Raw genomic sequence first — 14,019 nt, 5'->3', positions numbered from 1 at the left:
TGCTGACCACATGGCATCATTTAGGCATCGGGACTGGCTGGCTCAACAGGCACAGCGAGCACCGCGACCTGCGATGGGGGAGGGAGGCGGTTTCACAACCAGCGACGCTGCCGTATATCCCACCATTTTCTTGCTGGCCGCATTCCCCGGGCACCAAGTGTGCGACGCTGATTGCGCTGGCACAGCTGTGCATTAAGGAAAACGACTGCTGTGCCTTCCGCATTGCGCGTGTGTGCCCTTTCTCGGTTTTTGAAAGCGGCAATGAACGAAATGCGCTGCTCATTGCGATGCACAGTGACGATGCCGTTATGAAAATTTAGCATTCCGCCAGCTCCGCCAAAATAAATATTCTCTGGGTCCGATTGCCGGCCGCGGTGAAACGGCAAAACCCACCGCCGGCTCGTGACGAAGTGCACGGCAGCCCCGCCGCTCAATCCGTTCCGTGCCCGTTGGTGGTGCGCGCATCCGCAGGCGGCATTCTCCCAGGAGGGCGTGCAGGGACTCTACGTGGTGTCGGACGGCCGCCCGGACACGAGCGGAGACCTGGTCCTGCAAGAAGCGAAACGCCTCGGTGGGGAGCACGGCTCCATCACCATCCACACCGTCGCCTACCACTGCCACGATCCGTACGTGTGGATCCTCCTGCCCCCGCCGCTACCCTGACCGTAACTCCGCTCCTTGCACGGGTTGTTGTCTACACCTCCCTCGTTGTGGAATTTGGGGTAAAATGTCCCGAGCCAAATGGATTGGTCCAAGTCGAAGTGAATTTTCCTGTTTTACAGCCCTAAGGTGTTGGTGAAAAGTCCTCATTCCTATGGTGGCGGTGGAAATTCCTCATTCCGATGGTTCAGGGGGGCGAGTCTATACACAGGACGACGACTGTTGGCTTCCCCACAATGTGGTACTAACTTTCATGCCCCTGCAGATATGATGGGCTGAGTCAGCCTCCAACCAGCAATTGAAACTCGCAATCTTTCGATTGCGAGCCGCCCGCTCTACCGCTAAGCTATCTGGCCGAAGACGCAGGATGTGTTCACGGTATTGTCGGTGATATGGGTGATGTGAGCATTGTGAGTGATATGGGGCGATGTGAGCATTGTGAGCAATGTGGGTGATGTGGTTGATTTGTGTGATGTGGGTAATGTGAGTAATGCGGGTGATGTGAGCGATGTGGGTGCTGTAGCCGATGTGGGCGCTGCATCTGTCGCCCCCCTCCACCCCCCTAGGTGTGCGCGCCACTTCCTGCGTAGGCTGGCCGTGTGCTCAGGCGGCCGATTCCACTCGTGGCCGGCCCCCGCGCCGGACGCCCAACTGGCCGCTCACCGCATGCTCGCCGGAGGCTTCAGCGACGAACACGTGAGAGCTGGGTGGCGGCACGTGACGACGACGACGACGATGTTCGCGCGCCTACGCTCGTCATCGCGCGCGTCGTTACGCATCCAAAATAATATCAATGAACCAAACTTTTTATTTTAACAGGGTAAGGCCCACTGAGCTACATGTAGCTCTTTTTCAGAAGCAACCTGGCCAACGAAATGGGTGTTATCATCACGTGGAAATGTATTGCAGCCAAATACTTTTAATGCGTGATGTTGATTCTAAATGTGGAGGTAGAAACCGGAGTACTCGGAGAAAAATCCACGTGACCACGGAGGAGAGACATGCAAACTCCAAATATACAGTAGGTCGAGATTGATCCCACAACCTCCGGTATACCAGAACAAACTTGATTTGGCGCTTTCGTGACTGTAGGAATTACTCTTTGATTCTTTTGGTAAAGTCACGTTGAAAGAGAAAATAATAAATTAAATAATAGCATACGACGTTTCGATTGGAATACAAGCAATCATCATCAGGTACAAATGAAAGAGAAAACAAACCTAGTAAACTTAGAACTATAATGCAATACAACACAGATAGATAGTCAGCTAACATAACAGTCAACACCCTACCTGGTTGATTACGTTCTTCCAAAGATTGCTAAATTTAAGAGAGAGATAAAACACAGAACAGGAGACACATAGACAGACACATAAGCAGAGAGAGATAACACAGAGACACAGAGAGAGAGAGACACACACATAGGCACACAGAGAAACAACGCCCCTGTGTCGAGGCCTTAAATAGACAGAGAGGGGGGCAGAGAGAGAGAGGGGGGGTAGAGAAATTATCATGTCAATGAGAGACCTGGCGCAACTGCAGGAAGCAAGGGCAGCAAAACGAAGGGAGACAGAGAGAGAGAAAACACACTAAATCAAACAAACTTAGTAAAAATTGGAAATGTAATGCAATGCAACACAGAGGGTCGGTCAACACACAATTAACGCATGGCCTGGTTGATTATGTTCTTCCAAAGATTGCTAAATTAGAAGTTAAGTGTGAAATTTTAGAGAGAGACAAGACACAGACACGGAGACACAAAGACAGACACACGGGCAGAGAGAGACAACACAGAGACACAGAGAGAGAGGGAGAAAACAAACTTAAAACCTCCCCGTAGAGGTGGTTAAAACTTGAACCAGTGTGCGTTGGTAATGTCCTACGTACACAACCGGAAAGCTACGGGAATCGTGAGATCATCAGGTCAGTGGTGCTGTAAATCCCTGGCTGCCCAGACCCTGATTGCCACTGTCTCCACCACCACCCACCCCCCCACCTCCCTCCGTGTTGGCCCAGGATCCCATCCTGCCTGCGTTCGAGGGAGACGACCTCAGGAGGCTGGCCGACGAGATAGCCCGCGCGCGTGCACACCTCACCCAGGCGCGCGGCTTTCAGTGAGCAAACGCTTGGACACGTGCACGGACGCACACGTCACACGTGGCGTCCACCCGGGCCCGGGGAAAATCCCACCATGTGGGTCCCCCCCCAACGTCATCGAACAAAACCGGAAGTGTTCCATCTTACACCACCGTGCCGTCGAAGCGCGCGGGGGCCCCCCAAAGCGCGGGGCCTGGAGCAGTGGTCCCAATTTGCCGCGTACCCTAGGGATGGGCTCTGCCTTCTATTATTTAAGTCCCATTTAAAAACCTTATGGATTACTTTGGCCTTTAATTGAGTTGACCTTGGTCTGGGTGTCCTCTGTGCCTTGTTTGTTTATTTTTTTGCTTTTCTGTACTTCTTGTATGCACGTTGAACTTCTTTTTCACCGTACACGTGCTACACATTCGTGTTATTGCATCGTGAGATGCCATTTTGCATGAATGACGCCTTATAAAAAAAACATTGTTATCACTGTGCACAATAGGTCGCATAAGCGATACAATTAAGAAAGCTGCCATCTCTGGCTTCGCTGCTCGCGTTGCAGTGTTTCTGCTGTGCGGTGGTGACCTGTGTCTGGCTGTTGTGATGCAGAGTCCTTCTGCACGAGAGACGGACAAATGAAACCCCGGCTAAGGATCGACATGCGCACACAGGTAATGCTGACATACACAACATATACACGCAAATACCACTTAACATGCACACACATATGCAGTAAATATTACGCAGTGTTCATTTTGTTGGGAAGCCACTTTTAAATCGAGATTGAAAACTAAATTCTTTAGAACGGCTTTTGCGTTTAGTTTATTGTCATTCCCCCCTGATTAGCACGGTTGCCTACGTATGGTGCGAAAGAAGTTCAACGCGCATATGTAAAATTCACTTTTTTTTTTAGTAGGCTTACTTTATTCAAATAAACTTCGTTGAAAGTGCATCTCCTTGCATTTCATGCGTTTTAACAATAGGAATTTAAAAAGCATGCACAGTTTGTATTCACTCTCGGAGAGAGAGAACGAGTCTGGGGGAAGGCAGCCAGATCCGGTGCCAACAATTCCCCAACCTCTGTGGGTCATACATTGGGATGATGTCTCACAAACTCCGTTAATGAGTGCCCAATGAGGACGTTTATATCCTCAGAGGCTATCTGAGATGGCCTGAGACTGTGAGAATAAGATCTTGATGCATTTCCAGCGACCACCCTTCTACTGAAAAATGCGTTTGGGCGCTCGACAAACGCCTCCATAACTGGAGTTATCTGACTTTACCAAAAGAACCAAAGAGTATGGAGTTATCGTATCCGGTTATAGTTAATGCACAACGATGCTCATGATTAGTTTTAGTCGAAGTAACCGTGTCATGCAGTAAAAGCCCAATGTGTCTCGCTCGGCTCATTACCCCGCAATTTCAGATTTACTGCTGGTCATGTCATGTCCCTTGTAAAAAACAAATACAGGCGGTCTGATTTACGACGATCCACATCTACGACGTTTTTCTAACGCTACCGTCGATAAGATTTATGACGCAGAAACTTGACTTACGACACATCTTCTGACACAACTCAGAACGCATTGAAATGGAGTCTGTCGGTCTGGTTTCCGATGTGATTTGGTGTGGAGCTTTTGTTCTTCCCGAGTGTTTTTTGTGGACGATTACCAATTAAACCCTGTTAGATACGGCTGATGAAAGGAAAAACACATCGGCTAGTGATGTATCCACTGTTTCTACCGTGTGGGAAAATAGGGGTCCGATTTACGACGACGAGGTTTCGAGGAACGTGTTGTGACGTAAAAGCGGGGACCGCCTGTCATATTAACGTTACGTTTGCCGGGCGGCGATGATCGAGGCTGCAGATGAGGCAGCGTGGCAATGAATCGCGCACACACATATGCACACGCGTCCCCTCTACACACAACATAAACACTTACAAGGGTTTGAACGAACATCCCAAATGGAACTCACAGTCAAGTGTGTTAAAACTAAACTACAGTATTTTTATTTTACCAGCTAAGGCCCCACTGAGCTATATATATCTTTTTGAGAAGTGACCTGGCCACAAATGATAGCTGAATGAAGTCGCCTATCACGTGGAAATGTATAGCAGTCAAATACTCGAAAGCACCTGGAGAAAAATCCACGTGACCACCGAGAGACACGCAAGCTCCAAATATACAGCAGGCGTCAGGGTTGTGATCGAACCCACGATCTCCTGCATACCAGGCGAGGGAGTTAACATCTCGCCACCATGGCGCCCCCGTTGCTCAACATTATACCCAGCTTTTACTCTATAGTATTTGGGAAACCGTTGATGTACACAATGGCTTTTCACCTCATTCTGTTTTGATGTCGTCTAACACCTCTCTCATGGGATGGACATCATCTGGTTAACCACGTGACTGCGTTGCTTCACGGTCGCCTTCCCATGCATTAATATAAAATGCATCTCGCGTTTAGTTTTGCCTGCGGAGATCAAGGATACAAAGCAGATTGGCCTTTCAGCCAATATAGTCGCATTCAACCATCAGCATCGTCATTGTTGTCTATCCACTGCTCGATAAATGCATCTCGACACTCATGTTTTTGTGATGTCACAATCCGTGCAGAAAATCAATAGTTACCGCCCTGAAAAGAGCAATACTGTATTTTTGTGTGTATGCGTATTCCTCTTCTTTGTGGGAAGTGTCAGAGCAATGGTAAGCACGCTGTGCTACAAACATGGCGACCCAAGTTCAATTCCCACTCACCAATAATTCCCGCTCACCAATAACAGTGGTGAATATTTGAACCGGTTCTGCAGCCTCAACTGGGTACCTGGTGCAGTGTGTAAACATCGTCACTGGGGAGACAAAGGCGGTCGGGCGTGGTTCTGACCACCCACTCCCTTGTGCCATGCCAGCCTTCATAGATGCTCGCTAACAGCGCTTGCCTAAAAAACCTGTTCAGGTTATATGGGGGATCTTTGTCGTGTATGCATTAGCCTGGGACCTAGCCTGGCACAGGCGCTGCGGTGACATCACCACCACTTTGTGGCGAATGGTGGCTGTTGTTGTGTATGCATGAAACCGTTTTTCTCATCACAGAGGGCTGTGTCAACCCACAGAAGGAAGCGTCTGGGAGGGGACGGGGGGCAAGAAAGGTGGAGTCTCCGAAGGTCACCCGGCATGAAAATCAAGTCACACATTGATTTCTGCAAACCCACACCATCCATATATAGATCCATCTCTCCCAGCGCACATGTAAGGCTCACGGCAGGTTCATGTACATTTGTAAATTTGTTTTTGTGTTTTGTGCGTGTGTGTACTACACGTAGGGCGTCGCGGTGACGAGATGTTAGCTCCCTCGCCTGGTATATGGGAAGTCGTGGGTTCGATTCTGACCCTGACGCCTGTATTTTTGGAGTTTTTGAATGTTCTCCCCATGGTTACATGGATTTTTCTCCTGGTCCTCCGGTTTTTCCCTCCACATTGAGAATCAACGTGCACTTAAGAGTATTTGGCTGCGAAAAATGTCCATGTGATAAGCCACTTCGTTGAGCTATCATTTGTGATGGTCAGGTCGCTTCTGAAAAAAAAGCTCTATAGCTCCGTTGGCCTTATCTGGTAAAATCTAAAAATGTATTTAGATTAGCACGGCCTTCTTGATTGTCCAAAACATATGACATGACCACACCGCAAATCTCACAACCGTCCAGTCATGTTAACATCCACACACAGATTGTGTTTATTGTTTTAATATTGCACCACAATGCAGTTACTCTTTACCAAACAGTGTTCGTCGCATTGGACAATTAAGAAACCAACAGCGAGCTCTCAGGTAATATTCGAGGTTATGCACGTCTAAATTGTAAGACATTTGGTGGACATGAAATTTTATTCTGAAATTGCTAATGCACCTGAAAGGTCTTTTTTTGTTGCTTATAGAGTATTAAATAAAGAGGCAATTACTCAAACGATATGATTATACGTCATGCTTATTATAGCCCTGACAATCACCCTAATGGGCACGATTTAACCATTACTATGTATCACCCACTGATAAGATTATGGTTCTCTTGAAATATATATTTTAAAAAGCCTTCAAATTAAATATGAGCAACAACACTATAACGCGTGCGCTTATAGGTAATTTCCATTAATTGGAAGTCAGCGTTCGATGAGCGCCATGTTGGCGAGATCTTAACTACCTTGCCTGGTATGCAGGAGGTCGTGGGTTCGATCCTGACCCTGACGCCTGCTGTATATTTGGAGTTTGCATGTCTCTCTCCCCGTGGTCGCTGGATTTTTCTCTTGGTCCTCTGGTTTTTTTTTCTTCCACATTTAGAATCAACGTGCGATTAGAGTATTTGGCTGATATAAATTCCCATGTGATAAGCCACTTCGTTGAGCTATCACCTGTGATAGCAGGTCGCTCCTGAAAAAGAGCTACATAGCTCAGTGGGCCTTACCTGGTAAAAACATTTTTTCCATAAATTCTTACCTTGTTTGGTTTTTGGCAAGTGAGTGGGTCAAGGTTAAGGTCCAGCAGATGTGATGTTTATACGCTGCGAAACTGTCATTTGGAAAAACCCTGCCAGATGTATCACCCATCCTTGACTCCCCCCCCTTTCCATTACCAGCAATAGGTAGAGTCATAATGGTGAGGGTAACGGAGCAGTGCTGTTTGTAATGAGGCCAACACCGGTGCTGTACACAAACACAATGTTGCCTTGCTACTGCTGAAATATATTCAAAGGGGGGCACATTCTGGGTTGTGATGCTGCTGGTCGCTCGGAGATACCACATTACATTTGCTGTGTACATGCCCCTGGTTGAGCTCACGGCGTATTGTGAAAATTCCCACGATGCCATGCGCACAAAATATTTCTGATATCGTCTTTCGTATGGATTAAAGGCAGCAGATTAAAGATGCAATTTTAGAATTGTTATCCACTCAATTGTCTATTAAGAAGCAGAGTGGATCTCGTCCATTTCTCTTTTAAAGGAGTGAATACAGCAGCAGCGGTGGAGTGTTTACGATGCTGTCGATGGCTTTGGGATTCGTGGCCGCACTCTCGCAGGCCGCCGAGTCTTTGATGGGCCGTTTGTGCATCAGGTGGCCGCGTCGGCCATGTCCTGTCCCGATTCGGTTGATGGTCGACGATTCGCACACGATATAGTGCGTTTTGTGTTCCATATGCGTGCTTTTCTGGAGTATTGTAAAGAATGGACAAAAGCACAATATATCCTTCTACACGCTCACGTTGGCTCATTATTTAAAGGTAATTTTTTTCTTGAACCCGGTGCACCATAACTAGCCCCTGTTTGGGGAGAATGAACTACTCAGGGCGCACTCCCTGGACATGCAAAGTCTTACTCGTAGTTTCCTGTAACGCTGCGTGTTGTTTTCATAAGGCGAGTTGGACATAACGCGACGAATGTATTAGGGAAACGCATTTTACAATGCGGATGCGACTTGGATATAATGCAAATCGAGTGAACGGAACTACGTCGCGTGAGTAGGAATATGCGGTCGTAACGGCTGCCTCGGCGTAGCATAACACACGGCATTGGGATGTTGCTGGATGCTTCTAGATGCTAACCACACACCTCAGTCTGTTCGGCCTGCGTACACATCTCACGTGTTACTGCGGACTGTTGCTTTACCCTATATTATATAGTTTATTATAACGCGATTTTTCCATCACCCGGTGTTCTTCAACTACCACCGTGTTGTAGGAGAACAGACCCGTATGTTTACGTGCCTTCTGTCATGACTGTTGATTCGGGTTGAATAAAAACAACAAGAAAAGTCATTGTCTTCTTGTTCAAATGAACATTCACATTCAACATGATGGTGCACATCTTCTTGGCAACAACGAAACCCCTCGTGGAAGTTCCTTACTCCTGTGGCAGATGCGAATCGCTCCGTCAAGTCATTACGTTTGACCTCTCACAAATTGGAACGCATCTTTATCGACCAGATAGTCCATGGGCCGAGTCAACCCTCGGGGTTCAATTTGAACTCGACCACGAGTCAAACGTGCTACTCACAGTGCCGCCAGGCTGGTCAATTCACTGTAAATGATGAAATTTCAATACGGTTACCGCTTCTTCTTGGTTCTTTCGGTAAAGTCACGTAGAAGGGAAATAATAAAATAATAAAAATAAAACAATACAATTCTCACGACGTTTCGGCCACAACGCAAGCAGCCGTCCTCAGGTGAAGAAACAGAGCTGTTGGAAAGACAGCTTCTTACTGAACACTGCTAAGCTTGGCAGCGTATTTTAAGCTGGGTGGGAGGAGGAGGGAAATTTTTTATAATAAAGAACTGCAGCAGCCAAACCACCGCGTATCAAGCTAGTGCATTATGTGGAAAACAAAAAAGGGAGTTTCTAAAGAACTACAAATACCCTACTACCATACAATAAACCTATGGAAGAAAACTAAATATAAACTACATCAATATAATCAATGTACTCAATATACTCTCCAATAAGTTGAGCTATTAACATAAAGTAACTGGGTATACACTTCACTATATAATGAATACTATAGTAAACTGAAAAAAAAAACCTAAAATATAAACTACATCAATATTATATTCTTAGTTTTTTCGGTAAAGTCACGTTGAAGAGAAACAACAAAATAACAAAATATATATAAAACAATAAAAAATTCTCACGACGTTTCGACCATAACTCAAACGGTCATCATCAGGTGTGTTGGTTTGCATAAATTTATTTTGAAACGGCACATTTATTTATTTATAAAAAACGTTGGCGTTAACAATAAGTCACTATACATTACAATTCGATGTCGAAAAAAGTAGCGGTTTCTTTTGCTCAACGTTAGCACCACGGAAAGCGGCGAGCGTTGTTCAGACGGACGAGTCCATCTATGCTCGGAACAGAGGAGAGGGGAGAGAGGGAGAAACAGCCACGGTGCGCTACTCTGTCCTGTGCTGCGTTACAACTATGCTATAAACTAGACTACTATACATTACAATGTTCTACCTTCCAATCTAAACTACACTGTATAATATCGTATACACAGCCCAATATAAGCTCTAACATGCATTATATTGATATGCCTCCAACTAAACGTTTCTCTACATTACACGACTATACACCGTACTATACACTGCCATAGACAAACCCCACCATTGAATTATACAATGCATTACTATACACTACCCTATACTTTAGACTATAATAATATTAGACTTGTAATATTACACTATGTATTATTCTACCAACCCTACTGTATACCACACTGCTGTATATTCACTTTACAATTACGATACTATATATTGCCTTATAAATTATATTAAACATTACACTGTTATACTATTTATTATACAATATGCTATAAACCATACCATTGACCGTCGCGTGAAAGGTACTAAGAGGCAATGCCAGCGAATGGACTGTGGTCTGAAAGTCACCGTAAAAGACAATCAAGAACCGAAATGGTTTATCACGTCCATCCAATGATTACTAAGCCAGAATGCATCTTATCGGTTGAAATTGTCTCTGTGTTTGTATATGTGGATGGCCTCATGAACGAATCTCTCATGGTAGCCGGATGGCTTGCAGAGAACCTCCGTCTTGTAGAAGTCAATGTCGTGTGAGCCCACTGAATTATAACAGTGATCTGCCACGGCTGAGGTGTTCGTCCTACCGTGTTTCAGGTCTGCTTTATGTTCACGGATGTGGACCGAGACATGTTGTTTGGTTTCTCCAATGTAACTGCTACCACAGAGGCAACTTAGTTTGTAGACACCTGGGTACTGTATGTCTGGAACCACATCTTTTACAGACAGGACCAGATCACGGATTTTATGTACTGTTGAATCGGACCTGGATATTGTGTTTATTCAGGATTTTGGAGATCTTTTTTGTGACCCCCGCAATGTAGGGTAAGGTGATGGTTTTGAATGGCTCCTCAAGAAGATCCTTCTTCATGGTTGGAGTGATGGCTTTGCGGATTGTGTAGTCGGAGTAACCATTCGCCTTGAGAGCTTGGTGTACGTGCTTGAGTTCACTGACAATGTGTTCCTGGTTGGAGATGCATTGGGCTCTATGGTGTAGAGTCTTGATGAGGGAATTCTTCTGGGATGGATGGTGGTGGGAATCCGGTTTTAAGTAAGCATCCGTATGGGTAGCTTAGGACGAACACCTCAGCCATGGCAGATCACTGTTATAATTCAGTGGGCTCACATGACATTGACTTCTCCAAGACGGAGGTTCTCTGCAAGCCATCCGGCTACCATGAGAGATTCGTTCATGAGGCCATCCACATATACAAACACAGAGACAATTTCAACCAAGAAGATGGATTCTGGCTTAGTAATCATTGGAAGGACGTGATAAACCATTTCGGTTCTTGATTGTATTTTACGGTAACTTTCAAACCGCAGTCCATTCGCTGGCATTGCCTCTTAGTACCTTTCACACGACGGTCAATGGTATGGTTTACAGCATATTGTATAATAATAAATAGTATAACAGTGTAATGTTTAATATAATTTATAAGACAATATATAGTATCGTAATTGTATAGTGAATATACAGCAGTGTAGTATACAGTAGGGTTGGTAGAATAATACATAGTGTAATATTACAAGTCTAAGATTATAGTCTAAAGTATAGGGTAGTGTATAGTAACTAATTGTATAATTCAATGGTGGGGTTTGTCTATGGCAGTGTATAGTGCGGTTGTATAGTCGTGTAATGTAGAAAAAAGTTTAGTTGGAGGCATATCAATATAATGCATAATGTTAGAGCTTATATTGGGCTGTGTATACGATATTATACAGTGTAGTTTAGATTGGAAGGTATAATATTATAATGTACAGTAGTCTAGTTTATAGCATAGTTGTAACGCAGCACAGGACAGAGTAGCGCACCGTGGCTGTTTCTCTCTCTCCCCTCTCCTCTGTTCCGAGCATAGATGGACTCGTCCGTCTTTCCGCGGTGCTAACGTTGAGGAAAAAGAAACCGCCACTTTTTCGACGTAGAATTATAATGTATAGTGACTTATTGTTAGTAGCTCAGCTGATTGGAGAGTATATTGAGTTTATTGATATTGATGTAAAATTTTGATTTAAAGCTTTCGTGACTGCAGTAATTCATATTCTTAGTTCTTTCGGTAAAGTCACGTTGAAGGGACACAATAAAATAATAAAATATATATAAAACAATAAAAATTCTCACGACGTTTCGACCATAACACAAACGGTCGTCATCAGGTGTGATGACGAAAGAACTAAGATAATAATATTGGTGTAGTTTATATTTTAGTTTTTTTAATCAGTTTACTATATGGTATTCATTATATAGTGTAGTGTTGTTGGATATATGAGCCTTTTCCAAAATTGATAATAATATTTGCCGATAGATATGTTTTTTTAAATAACAACCGCTACGACAAGCGCAGCAAACACAGATGGAAGTCGTAAAAAGACCAATAAAAATGTAAATAAATAATAAACTCCGGGGCGAAGGAAAGGCTAACGGCTATCGGTGGAATCGCCAGACTGCCAGGGGACGATTTCGCAAACAAACATCAAAATTGATGGTAGGCATAAACTCCGGGGTCGCCAAGAGGTAAAGGGGAATTCCAAGCTGAGAGTTCGCCCCTCCTTCCGTCAGCTGCAGACCTAGGACGCCACCACACAGATTCAAACAATTTCCCCCTTCATTGCTATTAAAGTAACGTTAAAGTTCAAAATTCAACAACGAGAATAAGCTAACATTATCGATCCTATTCTTAGCTCTTTCGGTAAAGTCAGTGACTTTACCGAAAGAGCTAAGAATATGAATTACTGCAGTCACGAAAGCTTTAAATCAAAATTATTGATCCTCACACGCACTCCAATTAAAAACCAGGCCACAAGCTACATCAATGAATCATTACCCATTTATTAATTCAATACTAAATGTTATTTTCATCTTTAATAATTTCTACACAACCTGACCGAAGCATATGGCAATCAGAATTTTCCTAAGTCAAAACGAATTCTCTAACCTCAGGACACCAAGAATCAAATAAAGTAAATGATGACATAACAGCACAGACCCAACCGGGTACAGACAGAGAGCAAGTTAATACAATGTTAAATCACAAATCCTGGGGAACATTAACAATAACGTTGATGCAGTATTAAACCCAAGGTTATCCAGAAGGGATGAATCAAACGGTTCAAGCTTACGAAACCAGGATAAACTACAGAGAGACCCCAGCCGTCTTTGTCTTCCCGCAGCGCGGGAGAGCAGAATAACCGAGCCAAATAATTATCGAGGTCATCTGCGCTCACGGGAGAGCTAAAATATAATAAACAAAACACACACCAGAGAGATGAATCACACGTGCAAGTAGAGAGGGATCAGGGGAGGAGGGGGCAGGGGGGAAATACCTTAGAGCCGCGCAGCATGCATCAGCGAAACCCGGCGGACAAACTTTAGTTAAGGAATTACAATACATAGTATCATACATAACATTAATACTAACGTTATTCACCTTAAAATTACGATGCACCTTGCCGCTACCCTACCTTGCAAACACCAAGAAGTACAAAATTCCAACAATCGAGAGGCTTACCTCTGGGCTCAGGATATCGGAAATAAAATTATATCAATGATAAAGTATACAGACGGGGAAACGAAAATTAATAAAGCTGAGGAAGGGTCAGGATGACGGGGCAAAACACAACCTTGTTAAACATTAAACCAAATGATATTGGAGCGACGTTAAACCGAGGGCTAGCCAGAGAGAGAGAGAGCCTCCCGGCCGTCTTTGTCTTCCCGCAGCACGTGATAAGAATATGCATACGCTCAAGAGAGCATCATATCTTCGTGAAAATAAAAAGCAGATACCCACGAGTCACAGACAGAATCCTAACTGCGAGTGGTACGGTACCAAAAACTGTGATGAAAAAAATGTTAACTTTAAAAATCTTAACCCTTCCTTTGTGCATCGGAAAATGTCATACAGAAGAGGAACTCGCCCCTCCCTCCAGATTGTGTAACGCAGACAGAGGGACGCCTTCGGAACGATTTGAAGCATCGTTTTTTTATGGTTTATGGAAAGAGGAGGATAACGAACAGAACCAGGCCGTAAATGACATACACACTGACACACATACGGACACACACACGGACACACACACTCCAGACCACAACACACAGCTAAATCAAAGGAGCTCCGCCTTGTAAGGAGGAGCCAAGGGGAGAGATTTTGACATAAAAATAGGACGCTCCATGTATTGAAATCAACTCATCA

General features: G+C 44.6%; 1 protein-coding gene across 2 annotated transcripts in view; it reads left to right on the top strand.

Moving 5' to 3' along the window:
- Positions 1-8,546, top strand: part of VWA3A (von Willebrand factor A domain containing 3A) — a 137,339-nt gene extending 128,793 nt beyond the window's left edge. The window contains exons 29-33 of one of the 2 annotated variants that reach the window (XM_076069946.1): positions 472-626; positions 1,227-1,356; positions 2,677-2,774; positions 3,352-3,413; positions 5,858-8,546. In XM_076069946.1, coding sequence (XP_075926061.1) covers positions 472-626; positions 1,227-1,356; positions 2,677-2,774; positions 3,352-3,413; positions 5,858-5,922 — 510 coding nt within the window. In that variant the 3' untranslated portion in view covers positions 5,923-8,546. Of the gene's footprint in view, positions 1-471; positions 627-1,226; positions 1,357-2,676; positions 2,775-3,351; positions 3,414-5,837 lie in introns of both variants that reach the window. The other variant, XM_076069945.1, reaches the window with a different exon arrangement.
- The last annotated feature ends 5,473 nt before the right edge of the window (positions 8,547-14,019 follow it).

Source organism: Petromyzon marinus, chromosome 26 (assembly GCF_048934315.1).
Source record: "Petromyzon marinus isolate PM22_M1 ecotype Great Lakes invasive population chromosome 26, UKy_Petmar_22M1.pri1.0, whole genome shotgun sequence".
Classification (NCBI taxonomy): Eukaryota; Metazoa; Chordata; class Hyperoartia; order Petromyzontiformes; family Petromyzontidae; genus Petromyzon; species Petromyzon marinus.
This window is presented reverse-complemented; position numbering and strand designations above follow the sequence as displayed.